This window comes from Lepisma saccharinum, chromosome 9, assembly GCF_977018435.1.
Source record: "Lepisma saccharinum chromosome 9, izLepSacc3.1, whole genome shotgun sequence".
NCBI classification, from domain to species: Eukaryota; Metazoa; Arthropoda; class Insecta; order Zygentoma; family Lepismatidae; genus Lepisma; species Lepisma saccharinum.
In genome coordinates this window covers 59,315,584-59,336,124 of record NC_139237.1, presented here as the reverse complement: position 1 = coordinate 59,336,124, position 20,541 = coordinate 59,315,584, and the positions used below count along the sequence as shown (strand labels likewise).

Sequence of the window (20,541 nt, the reverse complement as noted above, 5' to 3'; positions counted from 1 at the left end):
CCTATTGGACTGTTTGCAGTATTACTACAGTAAGAAAATACCATATTGGAGTTAACGTAGTTCTGGATTTTAGTACTGGCTGTAGTATTTTTTCCCTAAAGTATGTAGTGGAGGCACTGCCTGTTCAGACAGTTGCCATAGACTCATGTAATCTCTGTATTCTGTATGCAGAATTACAATGCAAAATATGTTATACAAGGGTCGTTCAAGGTTGACCGGGACTTTTATTTCTGCAGAGGAAATAGGTAGCAGAAGAAACACCAAACTATGTCAGTTTTTCAAAGTATTCTCCGTGCGTGCCGAGGCACCGTTCCCATCGTTCTGGCAGCTCCCGAATTCCTTTGGCGTAGAAAGAACTTGGTTGTTGTCGTAGCCACTGGAGGACATCGCTCCGCAGTGCTTCGTCTGTCGTGAATTTCTTCCCTCCCAGATGATCTTTAAGGGGTGCAAACAAATGATAATCACTGGGGGCTAAATCTGGACTGTAGGGGGGATGGGGCAGAACTTCCCAGCACATGTCGGCCAGAGTTGTTGTTGTCACATTGGCCGTGTGAGGGCAGGCATTGTCATGGAGAAGAATGACATTTCCAGACAACATCCCAGGTCTTTTCTTGCGAATGGACTTTCGTACAGCACCACTCAACAATGTGGAGTAATACTGGGCATTAATCGTGCTCCCTTTGTCCAGAAAATCCACATGGATAACACCCTTCATGTCCCAGAAGACACTTGCCATGATCTTTCCAGCGGACGGCTGCGTTTTGCTTTTCTTGGGGGGCAGGGAACCTTTATGCCGCCACTCCATGCTGCGTCTTTTGGTCTCTGGGGTTGAATTGTGCAACCATGTTTCATCACACGTGATGATGGATTGCAACAATTCATCACCAACTTCTGCTCGAAACCGATTCAGAAGCTGTTCACAGACCGTCCTGCATGTCCACTTCTGATCGAATGTCAGCTGGCGGGGAACCCACCTTGCACAGATTTTGCGGAAGCGTAAGTGGTCGTGAATGATTGTCTCAACACTCCCGACACTGATATTCACCTCGGCAGCAATATCCTGCACTGTTACTCGCCGGTTCTCAAGCATCATTTGCTCAACATGTGCGATATTCACTGGTGTGACTGCAGTCGGGCGAATGTGTCCATGCGCTTCATTTGTCACCAGCTCCCGTCCTTCGCGAAACTGCTCACACCATTCGTACATTCTTGTCCGCGACATCGTTTCTTCGCTATACTGTGCTTGCACTCGTCTGAAAATCTCAGCTGGTTTCACTTTCTCCTTCACGAGAAATTTGATTACACACCGCTGCTCCACAGCCACAGACACACTGCTTGCCGCCATGTTCGCTGCAACTGCTGCACATGCGCGAAATATGTCATGCCGGGTGCTAGTTACTCGCGAAGGAATACATTACGTCACCCGCACGTTTCATCATGATCCGGCTATTCATTGATTTTTTACGTACGAAAATTCCGGTCAACCTTGAATGACCCTTGTACACAATTCTTAAATTATTATTTTATGTTGTCACTATTTTGGAATTTTCCTCAAGCAGATAATCACTTCTGGAAACAAAAAAGTAATTGCCAGGATCTAAGTCTGGCAAATACGGATGGTGGTCAAGCACAGTCACACTTTGTTTGGCCCAAAACATCTTGATGATTGTTGTGTTGTGAGACACAACATTGTCATGTAAAAGGAACCAGATTCACACATGCCTGGTGTAACACGTCGAATTCTTTCTAGGAGTCTTTCCATTATACATTTGTGGTACATTTCATATCCGGAACAAATTCTTTGTAGAGCTGGAATTGAATTTACAAAAGGACAGCCTGTGATGAGGATGGTATCATGTTTTTGAACAAAATTCAGGAGCTGGTAGTAATCTTCATAATTGTGGCTGTAGAATTGACCTGCGATACTGCACATGTAAGAGAAGTACAATATATTTAGAACTCAGTTAAGAAAGAAGCTAGTCTATGTGTAGAATTTATTTTAGAACAGTTGTTAGTTATGTAGTGTTCACACATTCACGTCCATGAAGCCGTTGGCTCCTCTGGATGTGGAGTGACAAAATTGAAATATATCCATCTTGCGAATAACTCAAGCATGCTACCATGCTAACCATTGAGCCAAATAAAGGAATGTTTGTCATTTATGATACTTTGGAACAAATCAAAACTGTGATACACTTATTCTGTATATATTGCGAATTATATGAGTCATGACTGTTTACTTCCCATATAATATCATGGATTCAGATCAAGCTAACAAATTTTGTATCCTGGATCCAACAATGTTAAGTCTAACTTACTTGCATTGTTGTTTTCATGGTCTTCATTATGAAACAATGTACTATTATTACTAATTGCAGAACTGAGGATGATAGAGAATTGATTTATCATTTTTGAATTGATTTATCATTAATTTTTGTGCACGTTTTTGTTCTTGAAGAATAACGTTAGATTTTTGGAAATGTACTTAAAAACTTCTCTATGATGGTTTTTCCATGGTATACAGAGTACTTGCATACTACAGCATTTGCACCATCGGTGTGTGCATTTTTGATCTGAAGATATGTCTTGTCAATTGTTATTTGTTTAATTTTATTTTATGCTTAGATTGTCTAATTGAAACTGGACCTACACCATTGAGTGGTATCTGAACTGTATTGCACCTCCACTGGAACCTCTTGATTACAAGACAACAGTGTTGGCCCCAATTCTATTGAAGAGACTTGTCATTATTTATTTATTTATTGCTGAATCACAAATTTGTGTGTGGGCCTCCCTGATGGTGTAGTGGTAACATTGGTGGCTTGTAATCAAGGGGCCTCAGATTCGATACTCAGTGGAGGCACATAATGGTTTGGATCCCACTTTACACTGTGGGCAGAGTCCCAATTAGCCTATCTGTGTATAAAAATGGACTTTATAAACAAAACTCATATTTGCGTGTGGCTTCAAGCTCTCTAACTGGAGTATTTTTTATGGTGGAAGTAAATGTTCAGGTGGCTTCTTCCCTGAAGTTCACTTGGACACATTATTCTGTCATCTTCCCTGATAATTAACAATGGGATACTAGCCAACAACAGCAAGAGGTTGCATGACATCTTCAATAATGTTCTTGTTTGGCAATAATATGTCAACTGTCTTATGTAAAGTGGGGTTGATACACCTTGAAGAGAGTGTATATTTGTATGCAGATGCTTTTCTAACTTGTCATCAAAGGTGCTGATTTTGAATATATTTTTGAGGTTTCCATAGTAATCCATTTCATGGGTTGCCTTTTAGTTCAGATTCGTTTACTGGTACAATTTTTCATAAAATCGCCTGAATTTGAAGATAAAACCCGAGCAGGATGATTGGAATATTTAGTGGTGAGAAGCTAAGAAAAGTTATTTGTTTGTATGCCATTAGTGGTACAGCTTCAGTGATACTTCTCATCGCCAAATCATTTTGGAGTAAGGAATGTGCAATGAAGTAAGTAAACCCTTCCTGAATCTGTTTGTGATTAGAATGTATAAAATAGCAAAACCTGTATTATAACCTATACTTGTAAACCGGATTTTAGGGGGAAAAGCCTGTACTTTGTCACAAATGTAAAAAAAAAAAGGTAAAAAAAAATTCCAAAATCTGAAAAATTATATATGCTTAGAATTCTTCCTAGAGCATTCACATGAATCTTCATGTGGTTTGCCTTTGCCGTTGTCTAGATATTCTCAATAATTTCATGACTGCATGAGTCTTCGACTATTGTTAAAGGAGGCAGCGTTAAGCTGTCAAACACTTTTTTATTCGACTGCTCTTGAACTAGCCCTACTTCTGCAGCAAATATGAACTAGGTGCGGGTATACGGACATCTGCAGCTTGACATTATGCTGGAAACTTTACCATGATACTGGATATTGTTAGGGGTGTGCGGGATGGGAAAAAAATTTTCTGAACCAGTAATTTTTACGTACGGGAAATGTTAAAAATTTCCAGACACTGTCGAAGTCTCATATTCTACACGTGTTTTACCCTTAAGTGATTGTTTTTTTTTTTTCATTTCTGGAATAAAAACTTACAATTTCTGAGAAGTGTCAGACACTTACAATGCAGTAAACATTAAGAATTAACCACTTTTAAAAATTACCATTTGAAATTTCCCGACTGCTCCGGATCCCAAAAAAGTCTGTACCAGGATCGGGAAGATCCCAAATTCAGGAAATGTTTTCTCAACTTTTCGGCCCCTAGATATTGTTAATAATCTACATGAAGATGATGCATCATAAATACATGTCATTTTAAGAATTGTCACCATTGTACGAAATGACTTGGCGTTTCATTGTTGCCAACTGTTCCTGCATTGCCAGACGAGATGAAGGTGTCTTGACGAGAGAAAATAAAACATTGGTAAATTCAGTGCACGTCGTAGACTCAAAAAGTGTAGAAGAGAAAACTGGAAAGTTTGAAGAAATATCTTGCTCTCATGTGCAATCAGGTATGTTGTCCTAATTAAATATAGCATGATTTTAAAGATGTATTTAATTTGTTAGCAAGTTTTTAGTGTCTAATTTCTAGATTTTTAGTGCTTTTTTTTGCCTGCGTAAACATTACGTTTTGTATCCAATATTCTGGTATTTTAAATATATTCTCGAGAGTAATGCATTTATGCTATTTTTTACTCTTCAGCAGATTGCATGATGTCTAGAGTGTGTATTTCAAGACTCTAAAAGCTGTCCATATAGGCAAAAGACGAAAGACCCATGAAAAGAAAAAAATTACATTCCGATACCTTCCAATACTTTTCCGGCATTTTGGTCTTTCATGGCCTCTGCAAAAATAATGTGCAACACTTTCATGGAGTTTTATTATCCTAAAAGTTATGAAAAATTCATCATATTTTCACTTTGTTTATTGGTGATGGATAACCCTCTTTTCAGGCTTGTCTAGTTACCTGTTCGTTGCCTTGAACTTAAAAACATCAGGGCCACATATTAAGATTCTAACTCAAGGCTGGTGATTACGCTAGCCATGCTAATGTCTTGACCGAAGTAATGCCAATAGTAATTTCGAGATTGAGGAGGAGAGTTGAAATCTGTTATGCAAACATTTTTTTTTAAATGACTTTTTGAGAAACATTATGTTAAGGACTCAAAAAATATACTATTTTGGCTGACCGTTACTGAGATGACATCATGGAAGGTTCCACATAAAAAAGGAGTCTCTACTTACCTAACCAGCAATTAGCTTTGGAGTCTAAAAATAAAATGGGAAAATAACGAAGATGTGTGAAAACAAAAAGCAGGAGTGCGTTTTGGTGGTGTGTCAGTGCTTTACTTATTTACACCCATAGGGAGACATATATAAAATGTCAAGATGTACAAATGAAGGTTCTTAAAAGAAGAAATGTTTCATGGATGTGAAGACCCTGCCCACATTTCACATTTCTTTTCTTTTGTTGAATGATTCAATTGTCGGGCCCCACGTGGGGCTTACACACCTAAGTCACCTTAGTGAAATACAGGGTGGCCTAAAAGTCGCACACCACAAGCTTTATTACAATATTTGTTCAATGTGTTCGCCAGCATTGTCAAAACACAACTGTAAGCCCAACCCATCACTGGCAGGACATGGGTCACCAAGTCCCGCTCTTCAGTAGTCATCATGGTTCCCCTGCAAGAAGAAATCACAAACATTTCACATTTGACTTTTGGTCACCCTGTAGATGATAAAGGAAGATTTGGTGAGTAAATTTTTTTAACAATTGGCTTTAGTCCCTGAATTAATTTGTGAAAAAAAGTGTTTAGAAATTAAAAATATGGAAGATGGAGAGTGAAATTTCTGAATGTTTCGTGTGAAAAATGAAGCTTCTAGCCTTGAATTGAAGTCTCATCTACCCATTGGGATGATAAAGACTCCACAAGCATCGATTGAAATTTATTTTGTGGGTGTGTGTGCGTGTGTGTGTGAAAGTGAATGAGTGAGTGAAGAGAGAGAGAGAGAGAGAGAGAGAGAGAGCAAGAATCAAGTTTTGATGTCTGTGTGTCTGTGTTACTTCTTAAGCAAACATGTGAAATATAAAGTTTTTTGAATTTTTGTATTTTATCTTGCCAAATGTAGTGAAGTTATTTTTATTTCCATATGATTATGAAATCATAATATTGCTCCCCATAGCTGGAAGGACATAATTATGAAGTACTGAGAAAGGAATAGTAAACCCACAGTATGTAAATTCATGTATTTTAGAGCATCAGTTGAATTGTTTTGCTTCAAAATCTGTTCCCTCACCCTCAATATCTACCAAAAGCCACTTCCCTTTGTGACGTATAATATTTCTCACATGACAAATACCGGTGTGTGATGGTATGTGTGCACTCGATCCCTGCCAAAACTGAACCATCCTGCTCAGTAATGCAATATATGTGTTACATGAAAAATACTGCTCCCGTGCAGCAGTAGGTGTGATATATACCTAACTTCTGCAAAGAACCACTCCTTTGCTCAGTGATGTAAAATGTTTCTCGCACGATGTTATGGCTCCCTGATATGTCAGTAAGTAAGTACTTTGAAACAAAAATGATCGCTGCAAAGTAACTGTGAAAGGATTAGTAACGCCTAACAAGCCACGCAGAAGAAGAAATTTAAAAGTGATGTGGACGAATTTAACAAGTGTGTTATTCATAGAGCAATTGACGAATTTCACGATCGTGAAGGACAGCGTGCTACTTTAAGATTCGTAAGTATTTTTTTTTTTTTTTTTTAAATGAGACAACAGCATATAGCTTTGCCAGTTTTATATCTAATAGAATTGTAACTTCCGCATATTGCAACACTGCTCCTATGAGTCACGTGACTTCTTCTACAAACGACAAACATTTCCTGCTTTGCGCATGCCAGAGCTCAGGCTAATCCGAATGCCCTGTACCGATATTGGCGCACAGTGTAATTGTAGGTGAACACTCGATCTCCGCCAGAAACCTGCCACTTTGGTCAGTCATGCAAACCTTTTGGACAGAAGGTGAAAAATCTCATGTAACATCCAATTACATTTTGTTTTGTGTAATTGACTGAAAGGAAACATGTACCATAGTTATTTTGGAAAATGTTTGTGTGATACATGTGCATATGGTACATTTTATTCTTTAAGGTTAAAACATAAGAACACTGGATTTTCATGGTATTTTTCAACCCAAAATGTGTTGAAATTCTCATTGTATGTCCAGTTCACATTTTTTTTTTTTTTGAATGCATGAAAAGCATGTCCAGAACATGCCACTATGCATACAGACTTTTTTTTTCAATGATGAAAATTTTTTGGTGTTATCGCATTTGTGAAAAATAAAAGTCCTCACTCATCACTCATTATTGGGATTGAATGACAAAGAGGCATGTATACGAACACTACTGTGCCATGAGTTTTCACCGGGTATCGAATCCGAGGACCCCTTACTACCACTACACCATCGCGAAGGCCCTCATCTCGGAACAAAAATCAGGATTTTGATTATCAGGTTTCCCTATCTGCATATATATCCCCTAGATTCTTTATCTGCTTCTCACTTTATTTCCAAACTTTATCAGGCCAATCCAGCACCTCTTGCTCTGAACTGTGTGTGTTGCAATGATGTTTTCATGTAACAAGAAAATTTAGCCACACTATTTGATATTATAATGAAATGCTGGTTCTGTTTTCAGATATTTCATGAAGCCTAATGCAAGGAAAGGAAGGAACTACCGTAGTGCTTCCCTGAGTGGAAATAACCACGTTCAAGGTACCTCAGGTTGTTTTGAGGGACATAGTTCAGAAGGATCAGTAACAGATGGTATTGGGTTGAATGTGCATTCAAATTCAGCAGAACTTAACGTTCACATGTGTAACACTTGTGGAAAAGTGTTTGCTAACAAATATATACTTCGAGTTCACATGAGAATCCATGCAACGGAGAGGCCATACAAGTGTTCAATTTGCAACAAAGCATTTAAACAGCAGCAGGCCCTGCAAATCCACTTGAAATTCCACAGTGGGGACAAACGTCATGTGTGTAGTGTATGTGACAAGTCCTTTGTTCTGTCAGGAGATTTGAAAAGACATCTTCAGGTTCACATTCGCAAACCACATTTATGTAACTTCTGCAAGCGAAGTTTCATTCAACAAATGGAGTTGGAGTTGCATGTGCAGATTTTCCACAAAGCAAAGCATTAATTTCTTTTTCATTTTATTAGTGTTTGCACTAAAAATCCATAGCGCCATACGTTCCTTATAAGTTGGTCCATTGAGAGAGAATTGTTCTAAGTAGATAACGTTTTTGTTCAAAGCAAGATTTCAAGTGAAAATTCTGTTGTGAATGTATTTTTGTGTAATTGGCATTACTTAATAAAAATTCAAAATTATGAAACTGTCTTGACCTTACATTCTTGAAGAATGCGTGGTTTCTTTGTTGGACTACCATTAAAACTGATGTACATAGCACAGTGGTTCGGATCTCACTTTAAACTGTAGGTCCAGTTCCGATTAGCCTTTCTGTGCATAAAATGAACTTAAACAACAAGTCAGTTAAACAAACAATAAAACTAATCTAGGTATTTTATGCAGTAAAATTTGTTCCATAATGTGGATAAGAGGTAAATACATTATTGTGTCAAACTAGTTTCACTCTTGCCAATTGCAACACAGACGGCTGCATTTACACCAACAATTTCTAATATTCTAGCTTTATTAAATTTGGGTAACTTCCACCTGTCCCTTTGCCCTAACGAAACTGTCGCCATTATAGTTTCCCCTTCTGCAAGCTGACTTTGTACATTTCTTGGTCTGCTACAGGTTGAGACAAATATGCCATGTGAGGATTGAAATTACAATCTAAATCGTCCATCAGTAGGAGTATTGTGTAATTGTAAAAAATTTGCTAAAAATATATCAATCTTTTCTCCTGGTATGTGCTCACTTCCATTAAAATGTTTCTTCCATACTTCTTTGATTGTCTGTACCACTCATTCCACTAATCCATTGGCATATGGACTATACACAAGACTGTGAATTAACTGAATGTTTTATATAGAACAACATTTTTGAAGTCCTGTGACTCCAATCAGTTATGCACGTATGATGGCTGGTGGACTGGTTTTGGCAAATGGAGCATGTTCTAATTGTAACTGGCTTCTCTGCTAGATGCTGTAGTAACAGCTAATCAGAATGAAAGTTTGGTGATGTAAAGGTAATCTGTGAGTTTGTCAAGGAAAAGGGTTTCTTGTGTGTCCTTTTTGAGTGTTTGTCATTTTTTTCTCGCTGCTTGATGAAATAAATAACAAAATAAGGTGCATTCATGTTAAGGAATGTATTTAGTAATTTATCCATAGCAATGAGATTTGTACATGACAGGTGTGATTAGCTGAGTATGAAAATCTTTATTATTTCCACTCTATTAAATGTTTTAAATATTTAGGTGAACAAAATATTGCATATATATGCAAACCTCATTTATAAATACATACAGAGTTAATTAGAAAACATGTTGAGTACACCTTAACTATCATAATTTATTTTGATTCAATTTCTAGCACATGATTTAATTTTAATTTTAGCAATTGTATAGGAAATAGCAGCAGTAGCTATTCTACAACATTCTTCCTCAAGTCGCTCGTCTGCTCAATGCCTTGTTGGAAAAAAAAGTCTACCAACAAGTATGGTAACTAGTATTGTGTGAGGCAAAAAGTAGCAGGTGAGGCAAGTACTACACAAGAAGTCCAAGTCCAACTGGAAAATGAAGCAGAAAATCTAGTCTTGTGTGATTCAGGCATTAGATCAAAGATACAACTCTTTCTACATGTATCCAATTGCTATATGCACCTACAATCTCTAGGAAGTGAATATCTGCAAAGAAGAAATGGTCCAGATATACTCTAGCTAGTGGACTTTTAGCTATTGGTATTCATGAAAATTCAGTTATAGATATGATAGCTTTGTGTTACTACATGAGCAAACATCACATTGAGCTGCATTACTTTGTATATCTCCTATCATACGTTGCCACCAAGAATGACTCCTTGCCAGCAGGTACGTGTTGGTACTTATGCAGCAAATCCAAAATAACATATGGAGTGATTGCACACACTCTGATAAAATCGCTGTTGGCTCTGACACCGATATTGTCAGCACCAGATACCAATGGGGGTTAATGACACAGCTGCATATGTCGCCCTGCATGATACATTTTCTGGAACAACCTCGACAAATCGACAGTCAGACTGACCACTGCTACACCTCTGGTAATGAAAATGAGGACACAGATTTTATTGGTGCATGTGCAAATTCAGTCGTCTATAACAACTCTTGACAAAATACCGCTACATGTGCAAGCACTCTTACACAAGACTTGTCAATTATCAAGTCCCGATATACATGAGCGGAATCTGATGCAACAATTTTCTTGTGAATCCACAATGATTTCTGATGTCAGCCATAAAATCTCTTGCTGCTGAGAGGACAAGCTGTGGAGGTGAGACAATGGAGATGTATAAACACAAGGCATCATATTTCCATACAATATCTAACTAACTAACTAACTCTCTAGCCTTCTTAAACCCGAAGGTTCATGGCTGCAGCAACACAGGCCTTCCACGTTTCCCTATCTTGAGCAAGTTCTATATACTCTTTTCCATCCCTGCCGATTTCCCTTAGGTCCATCTCAACGTTGTCCCTCCATCTTCGTCTTGGCCTTCCTACAGGTCTCTTACCATCAGGTTTCCCAACAAGAATCCTGTAAACTCCTCTCTCCTCTCCCATTCGTGCCACATGGCCTGCCCACCTAAGTCTTCTTGATTTCATTATTCTAATAATATCTGGACATGAATACAAATTATGTAGTTCTAAATTATGTAACCTTCTCCACTCACCTGTCTCCTCATCCCTTTTAGGTCCAAAGATTTTCCTAAGGATCTTATTTTCAAATACTCTCAATTTATGTTCCTCTTTCAATGTAAGGGACCAAGTGTCACATCCATATAATACTACAGGCAAAATTACTGTTTTGTATATTTTAACTTTTAGTTTCTTAGATATTAAACGAGAAGACAAAAGTTTATGAAGAGAGAAGTAACATGCATTTCCTGAATTAAGCCTACTTTTTATTTCCTCTTTAATATAATTTTCATTTGTTAATATTACTCCTAAGTATTTGAATTTGGAAACTGGTTCAAACGAGTTGTTATCAATAATTAGATTTTGATTATTACCTAACACTTGGTTTCGGCCTGTAAGCATATATTTAGTTTTCTCTTTGTTAACTTCCAAACCTATCTCTTTAGCAGTTTTGAAAAATATTTTAGCATTATTCTTAATTGTATTCACATCATCCCCCAGTAAGTCTACATCATCTGCATATGCTAACAACTGAGTCACACCATTTAATTTTAGTCCTTCTTTAGTTTCTTTTACCTTCCTAACAGCATATTCTAAAGCAAAATTAAAGAGCAATGGAGATAATGCATCTCCTTGTTTTAACCCATCATGAATTGTAAATTTGTCAGACATATTAATACCCACACGAATTTTACTTTCTGTTTCACTGGTGCATACTTTTATCATACTAACAAGCTTCTTAGGTATTCCAAACTCTACTAATATATTATATAGTTTATCTCTTTTGACCGAATCATATGCTTTTTTGAAATCAATGAATAGCTTATGGACATTTTGATTATATTCCCACTTTTTTTCAAGTGTCTGTCTGATGTGAAAAATTTGATCTGTAGTTGATCTGTTACGTTTAAATCCACATTGATAATCACCTATAATTTCATTAGCATATGGGGTTAGTCTTGTTAAAAGAATGTTAGATAATATTTTATATGTTGTTGAGAGTAGAGAAATTCCACGGTAATTATTGCAGTTCATTTTATCACCTTTTTTAAACACAGGAACAATTATGGATTCTTTCCACTGTTTAGGGAAATACAATATCTATAAAAGCTTTATTGGTTTTAATCCTAGCTTAACCAATGCCGTACATGTGAGAGAGGAGGAGGGCTGAGTGGCCCACACTTTATCACTAAAATTCAAGAAAATATTTTGTTATCGAGTTAACATTACAATTTCAAAAATTACCATCATTAATGAAGAACAAGACTTAAGTTTAAATTTAGCTGCTGCTGTATGAAATTGCAATCACATATGCCCATTTGAATCTTGAGCACTTCCCTGTAATTACAATAAAATTTCAACTTTTTGTGTAGCTGGTGATCTGCTGGGTCACCATAATGTGTTAATGTCACGTAGATGGGTGGTCTAATTGTATTGAGGCAATATCCGCTATAGTTGTAATGATGTATTGTACACACAATTTATAACTAGGAAACTTGATTTTTAATGTTTAAAATATACAAAAATCTGTATTATTTTTATAACTTTTCATGTTATTTCCTTCAAAATTTTCATTTTCAACAATCAAAGTGTACTCACCATTAAAATGACAAATAAAATGTTGTTAATGTTTATTCTTAGCCCAAATTATTCACATGTGAACTGATGCCTTAGACCGCACAGCCATGGTGTGAGACACTTTTCAGCACTATATTTTGTAAAATTACATCTTCATTGTCCTTTAAGACTTATATTAATTTGTAGGTGACATGTCTATGCCTGTTCGTGCAGGTTTCATAATTTGAAAATTATTTTTTTTAGTTATTTTCCATTATTTCTCGTGCAACAAATACTGATGTTAAGACTGCCACATGACTGTAGGTGGGCACTCAATCTCTTCCAAAACAGCGCCACTTTCCTCTGTAATTAAAAACGTTTCTCCGGCGACAAATACCGATATTAATGCTCCCTTGTAACTGTAGGTACACTCTGAATCTCCGTCAGAACCATGCCATCATGGTCGGTGATGTAAGATGTTTCTCACATGACAAAATACCAATGTTACGGCTCATGTGTGACTGACTGTAAGTGACCATTTGATCTGCTGCCATAACCCAGGAACTTTGCTCAGTGATCCAAAATGTTCCCATACAAGGTGAAAAATTTTGTGAAACCTTTACTTACGCATGGTTTCATGTAGCTGGCAAGCTGTTCAATAATAGATCAGTTCTAATAAAACCCCAAGAAAAACATTATGTAAAATTCTAAATGTGTAAGTTATGTTGTAGGTCTTTTGATTTGTTACACAGGAAAACTTGTCATTTGCTTCACATAAGTAACCATTCAAAAGTGTGTGAGATGCAATAATAGGCAGATAAAACAAAATGACTTATTTTTCTTTAATTGTTTCTTAGTGCTTTCAGAATATTTTAATGTATTATCAAGTGCAAATAAAAACAAAAGTAAAATGAAACATGCTTTATTTAGATGAAGTACATTTTCTGAATCATATTTGTTTTTAAATTTTCCACAAGGTTACAAATTAGCACTTTATACATCCTGAGAAACATTTGTCGATATTCTTGATCTAACATGGTGAACATGATTGGAATATTGCCATGCCAGTGGCAACTAACACAGGAACATGTGTTAACCGTTAGCCACCTGACGGATGGTCAATATTTTGACTATACACTATATTTCTGTTGTCTTTTTTTGATCTTTAGTATACATATGAAGGTATGATGTACTCAAATTACAATTACTATTAAGAAGCGAAGTTTGCAAAGTCCTTTGTTTCCCCTTTCTTTGCTTTTGTTATCACCACATTATTATGGGATAGATTTCTAAAAGTCTATATGTTCAAAACTACTGCATCTTTAAAAAGAAAATTTTACAAGCAAGAATGAGTAAAAAGCAACATTTTAAGCAACGTCCGACAATTAGATTCAGAGGGACGCATGGGCAAAGGCCCGATTCTTGAAAATTGTCCCAACCATGTGTTAGCACACGGCACAATTTAACGCGTGATTTCTTGAAAACTATATACTATAATTCAGTTCTGTCTTTTTTTGTTCATTAGTTTACACCTAAGAGATATTATATACTTGAATTGCAAAACAATACATCCATTGTTGTTATTTTTAACGAGCGCTGTTCAGAAAAGTCCTTTGTTTCTTTTTGTTAGTATGGGATAAAGTGAAGATGAGAGGCTGTAACTCAACCACTGCATCTTTTTGAACAATTTAAATTCTAAGTGTAAGAATGAGTAAAAAAAGCAACATTCTAAGTAACATCCAACAATTAAGGGTCCAGGTCGGAACAGGGCAAAGGCCTAAAGATTGAAATTTTCCGTAATTACACCGAATTTTCAAACCCCTTAATTTTAATTTTTTTTGCCAAAGTTGTGCCACATGCATTACATATCCTCATAGAGTGGTCTTTGTTGTTCTTCCCTCCAAATTTGGTCCATCCAGCATCCATAGGGCTGACACTAGAAGCGAAATTCCCGACATGTCCATAAGCTGGAAACACTTGCGCTTTATATAATTGTATCTTTTACTCAAGATATCAGTCTGATTTCAAAGAAACTTTGCACATAAAATCAAAATTAGTTATTTTATTTACGTAAAGTGAGTATAAAGTTGTCGTAGACGACATTTCGGTGGCAACAGCCCCCTTCACCAGGTCATGAAATCAGCTATTACGTGCCTACTGATGCACGTAGTTTGATAACGTAGTTTTAACAATTTTTAATAATAATTGAACATACATGTTCCTGTCAACAAGGAGCTGTGATAAAGTAACATTACGGGTTTTAACAATTTTTATTAGTGATCGAACATACATGTTCCTGTCAACATGAAGCTGTGATAAAGTAACATTACGGGTTTTATAGCAGTTTTAACAGTTTTATCATGTTTTAGTTATTAGTTATCTTAACATTCAACCTGTCCATACATATACCTTGATCCTTTCTAAATGACAAAAACTTGACGCAGGCACGTAATGATTTCATGACCTGAAGAAGGGGGCAGTTGCCACCAAAATGTCGTCTACGACAACTTTATACTCACTTTACGTAAGTAAATAAACTAATTTTGATTTTATGCCTATATATGATTGTGAGTAAGTTGCACGGAACCAAAAAGCGAAACTTTGCACGTTTGCAGAAATGTACCACTGCTACATACTACATTCTTTTCATTTACTTCGGTCTGTTGAGGGGGTAACTTTCTTCTTCCTTTATACTAATTATATAAATTTTACTTAACTTCACTAGAAGTCCTGTCTTTAATAAAGAAAACAAAACCAATTTCATCTGTCTACATCAATTAGTTCCTCAAGTTATGATTTTTTTGTACTTTGTGACAAGTTTGAAAAGCCTGCACTTGAAATGACTCCAGAAATGAAAAAGACAGGCATGCGAGAGGTCCGGCAGGTAAAGGTTAATCGTTTAAAGGGAATTAGCGTAATAATTAGGCATGCATGATGTTTGTTAGCATCCCTTCATCAATTGCATTATATCATCACTTAACCTCATTGTCCCAATTAGTCAAAGTGGCAGAAAAGCAATGCTAAATGATAAATATCAAATCAAAAGTATGCATAGTTACCTGCTGCAGAGTGAGGAAATGTAAGCTATACTCCATGAGGCCTTAAAAAGATTGCTTCGAGGGCTTGCAGCAGATAACAATATGGGGGTGTGTCTGCGAGAACCAATCAGGTCTGCGAATGAGCGAGCCCGGTTGCCACAGCTAGCTCGCTGCACCCTTCTGGGTGAGTGACCTCAGCCTCTTGCTACCTTGGCCTGTTTGTTTGGCTGAGGAGCAGACGACACGACGAGAGTATCGGCAACAGTGTGTGAGCGACGTTCGCTGTTAGCCCGCAAAGCACTCTTTCACAGGCCTCCTGCAGTATAATTGGACACTGTCGTATCACCTTATGTTTGTTTTAAAGAACACTGTGTATGCTGTACAGTTGTTCTGGCTAAAGAATGGACTTGGAAATTCTATTTTTATCTTTTCTGTAGAAAGCCAAAGAGGGTCACATGAACTGCTGAACCAATCGGCTTTGTCCACTTGCCGTGATGACACATTGCCAAATTTTTCGTTTAGAGTAGTTTTCGAAACAGGTGCCACCCTCAACAAGACCAAGCACTGCGGTGCCTAATGGTTGCTGCAGCGGAGCAAGCGAATATGTCTCAGATTCCCTGCCTCTCCCTGACATGCGAGTGAAGGGGTCATGTTGACAGGAAGAGGTGTCGTGTTCGACTGGACAAAAGTCAGGCGAGTAGCAGCCAGTAGCAACACCGCTTTTCCCCCCTTGAACTGGAGGCGGAAAGTCTGGCTTTCTTCAAGTCCAATCTTTTGCCAGGCAGATTTTAGTCATACGAGAGAGGGGAATTTTAATGTCAGCAAGTGTTGGGTAGACACTTCTCACCTCCCCTTCTTTCCTTTAGCTTCACGTTTCCTCTTTCTTAGTTTACATATGATCTCATCTCTCTCTGTGTCTCCCTTCCCTCATCCCCCCCTCTCTCTTGCGTGCCTGTGAGCTTCCTGGAGGAGAGCGCAAGTAAATTTTGGTGGCTTGAAATGGTATGACTTGAAACAATCCCTTCCACGTTAACTTTAGTATTCTGCATCAAGTATTTTTGACAAGGTAGGATAAAAACACAAAACACCATGATCTCCTATTGGAAGGACACATATATGGAAAGGCACATTTTCAAATCTTAAAAATGCAAATTTCAGAGTTCAATTTTTCTTAAAACTTTTCCATTGCTCCCTCTTCCTTCCATGATGGAGCTGCTTACTGCTACATTGCACGGTTGAAGCTTAAGGGGGGAGAGGAAAGTAACTCTCGCCCTGAGAATTGGTCATCTTTTTTCTTCTAAGCAAATTGTTTCTGAGTGTACATTTTTAGCGAAACCGCAAGATATGATATATGTGAATTCTGTAAATAAAGTTGTATCTTTGACCTATCATCCCTGTAGCTAGGGACAAGCATAGTCAGGTGATTCAAGACATCAATTCAGAAGAACTGAGTGAAATATTATCAGCCAAAGAAAGTAGATATTAATGTTGGTACTTGGAATGTCATTCTTTGGTAGTCACATTCTTTTATTGACTTCTCAGCTCTATTGAGACGAAGCTTTATGCATGTTAGTGATACAGATATTAAATATTTAGTTGATAAAATTCAAACAGGAAGAAGAGATAATTAAAATCATGATGTCATTACAGAATCAATAATATGCTTGCAGGTACTTGGTGAAGGATACTACAATATGCCAAAAATTGTTGGACAGTAATGATCAAGTACAACAAGAAGGACCATATGTGCTTCCAATTGAGAAACTGCAGGATACTATCATGTCACAGCCAGTGCATCATACTGGGTGTCCAACAGTATCAAGACCACTTGGGTGTGACAGTAAGGTTACTACATCTAATTTAGAATCTGCAAGAGGAGAACAATGTAGGAATTCTCAAGGTACTTTCACCTGTCCTTTTTGCCGTAAGTTTCTTATTAGCAGATCTAAGCTTGAACTTCACATGCGAGTTCATACTCAGGAGAGGCCATTTGTATGCTCAACATGCAAGAAATGCTTTGCAATTAGGGAAGCTCTGAAAAGACATTCAAGAATTCACACTGGAGAAAAGCCATACAAATGTCCAGTGTGTGGTAAGGCATTCAGCGATCGATCAGCTTGTAAAAGACATGCTGCAGTACATACCAAGAGACCCTACTTGTGCAGTTTTTGTTACAGGACTTTTGCTAAAGAAGAATATTTGAATTTTCATTTGCAGCTCGAACACACTAAGTAAAGGATATTGTTATCATTGTACTTATATTAGATTTTTTCTTGAAAAAATTTTCTATTTCTTGTGTGTGCAATGCCATTATGTAAAAATATTATTGTTAAGCTTCAGTGAAAACATTGTTCAAATATAATATTAACATCAAGAGTGAACAGGAGATGGGAAGTTGCATGCAAGATTTATTGGAACTTGTTAAAGACTGTGATATAAACTTATTAAATCTGTATCGAGTTTTTTTCTGATGCAAATATTTTGTTACTTTTGTCAGAAGAATAGTTAAGATTGTTACAAAGCACAAATAACAAACAAACAAGAAATATGTGTTTGTGATATTTCAGAGGAATTGCCTTTTTATTGAGAAACATATTTTCACTTTAGTATAATTGAACCTGTAGTTTAGATATTTAGTCTGGTGTATTTTTGGTGTTGATTATTAAAATCTTTTAAGAAACTTTTTGTGTATTTATTTACATTGTGAGAAAATAAAAGTTTGATTTTTCACTGCATGTAATAAGTAGTTGAATTTATGTGAATTACGAGGGGGAATCAAAAAGTTTTGCCTGTTGAGGCATAATTTGTTTAATAATGGAAAGATTGAGACAATGAACATACAGTTTAAACATTCCACAGAACACTCCCTGCCCCACCGTTTAGAGCTGTTTTAACCTCCTGTATGTCATCGAATCTCATGCCACGAAGCACAGACTTTATGGTATCCCAAACTCTCAATCATTGCCTGTGCTGGCTCATAGGACATGTGCACTGCATCAGAAATTTCCTGGATGGTGATGAGTCTATCCTCTCGAATGAGCTCATCATCCCTGTGACGGTTGTCGTTGGTCAGCAACGTTGATGGCCTGCCACTCCTTGTCATCGTCACACCTTCGGTTTCTCCCACTTTGAACTTAACTACTTAACCATTGCCAGTTCAGTGTGATGAAGTCAGAACTGTCCTCAAATGCACACATTTTGTCAATTTTTTACAGCATGTTCTAAAGGTGAGCATTTCTACAGGTGGAAGATTTGAATGTACTGTATGTAGTGTTGAACTCATATCTTATGTGTGTGCGATTGTGTGTGTAGTGTTCGGCACTAAAGAAGACCTGCAGTGTAGCATTGATGACAATACTAAACATTTACTATGTTTTTGTATAGATGTGACATCCTGCTGTTTCTTCTTTTTCCCCTTTGCCAATGTCGTTTTTATAATGGCAAACAAATTAGAGATAAACTAATGTATGTGGAATTGGTAAGTGTGTATTTACATGGTAAATTAATCTACTTGCAGGTACATGTTGGAGACTACGGAAACAAAAGACATCTTCTTCCAAGTATTGAGAGATAATAACAAATGCATAGAACTCATTAGACCTCATTCAGTTTCAGGAAAGAAATTGCACAAGATAAACCTTTCAGAAACAAAAGTTCAGAATAGCAGCTCTTCAGTATCAGAAACAGCTGCTGCTTCCGAGATCATGATTACCTCGAATACAGACTTTTCGAGAAAATCTAGAAGTACAACTCCTCGAGAGGACCGTACTTGCAGTGTATGCAAGAAGGTGTTTGGATTCAGATGCCATCTTGAAATTCACATGCGTATTCATAGTGGAGATAAGCCTTACCAATGCCTAGTATGTAACAAATCATTCAGACGGAGGGGTCACCTTGAGATACATTCAAGAATTCACACTGGAGTAAAGCCCTACAAATGCCCAGTTTGTGGTAAGGCATTCAGCGATCAATCAGCTTGTAAAAGACATGCTGCAGTACATACCAAGAGACCCTACATGTGCAGTTTGTGTTACAAGGCTTTTGCTAAAGAAGAATATTTGAATTTTCATTCGCAGCTCGAACACACTAAGTAAAGGACATTGGTATCATTGTACTTATATTAGATTTTTCTTGAAAAAAATTGCCATTATGTAAAAATATTATTGTTAAGCTTCAGTGAAAACATTGTTCAAATATAATATTAACATCAAGAGTGAACAGGAGATGGGAAGTTGCATGCAAGATTTATTGGAACTTGTTAAAGACTGTGATATAACCTTATTAAATCTGTATGGAGTTTTTTTCTGATGCAAATATTTTGTTACTTTTGTCAGAAGAATAGTTAAGATTTATTACAAAGTACAAATAAAGACAAATTAAGAAGAAATAAGTGTTCATAATATTTCAAGTAGAATTCTATTTGTTCTATAGAAAGAGGAATATTAGAGCTATTATCATCAAACATGCATTTTAGAAATTGAGTGTGGTATATTCTTCATGAGTAAAAAAAAAGATGACCGATACTTTCACTGTAATTAATAAGTTGTTGAATTAATCTGAACTACAACAGTGTAGCACATGTATTTGAAAACCGAAGATTGATATATGTTGTGTGTTACTTCTTACTGGGGATGGCAAAATTTGGATAAAATTTTATCCGAGCATATGAATTATCTGGATAGTTTTATAGTATCCATTTTACAGACTGTGTGCATGTTCTTTGATTCATCACACCTGTATTTCTACCGTATGTACTGTATTTCCAAGTGTAGAATGCAAACTCTGGTCTTTGATGGGGAAAGCAATGAACAATTTTATCTCTTTATAATGTGCAGTACAATTCAGTTTCAAGAACAAATGACATCATATGTATTCATTGAGTCACCTGTTGCTGTGTGGACCAAGAGGAGAATATCGTCTTATATATACACAATGAGTCAGTAAACCAAAACCATGCCATCTCCCCCTCTCCATCCACAGTGTTTGGCCACTTTTCTGTGTATCCGAAAGCTTTTCGTTATGATGTGAAAAATCATATGAAATGGCTTTTTTATTTTTATATATATATATATATATTTAAAATTATTATTTCTAAAG

General features: G+C 36.7%; 1 protein-coding gene across 14 annotated transcripts in view; it reads left to right on the top strand.

Moving 5' to 3' along the window:
- Positions 1–20,541, top strand: part of LOC145992069 (uncharacterized) — a 343,509-nt gene that overhangs the window by 42,325 nt on the left and 280,643 nt on the right. Inside the window, exon 4 of one of the 14 annotated variants that reach the window (XM_083128245.1) lies at positions 17,115–18,039. The exons of 12 other annotated variants lie outside the window; for them this stretch is intronic. In XM_083128245.1, coding sequence (XP_082984371.1) covers positions 17,115–17,679 — 565 coding nt within the window. In that variant the 3' untranslated portion in view covers positions 17,680–18,039. Of the gene's footprint in view, positions 1–7,686; positions 8,337–17,114; positions 18,040–20,541 lie in introns of those variants that run through there. One more of the 14 variants, XM_083128249.1, reaches the window with a different exon arrangement.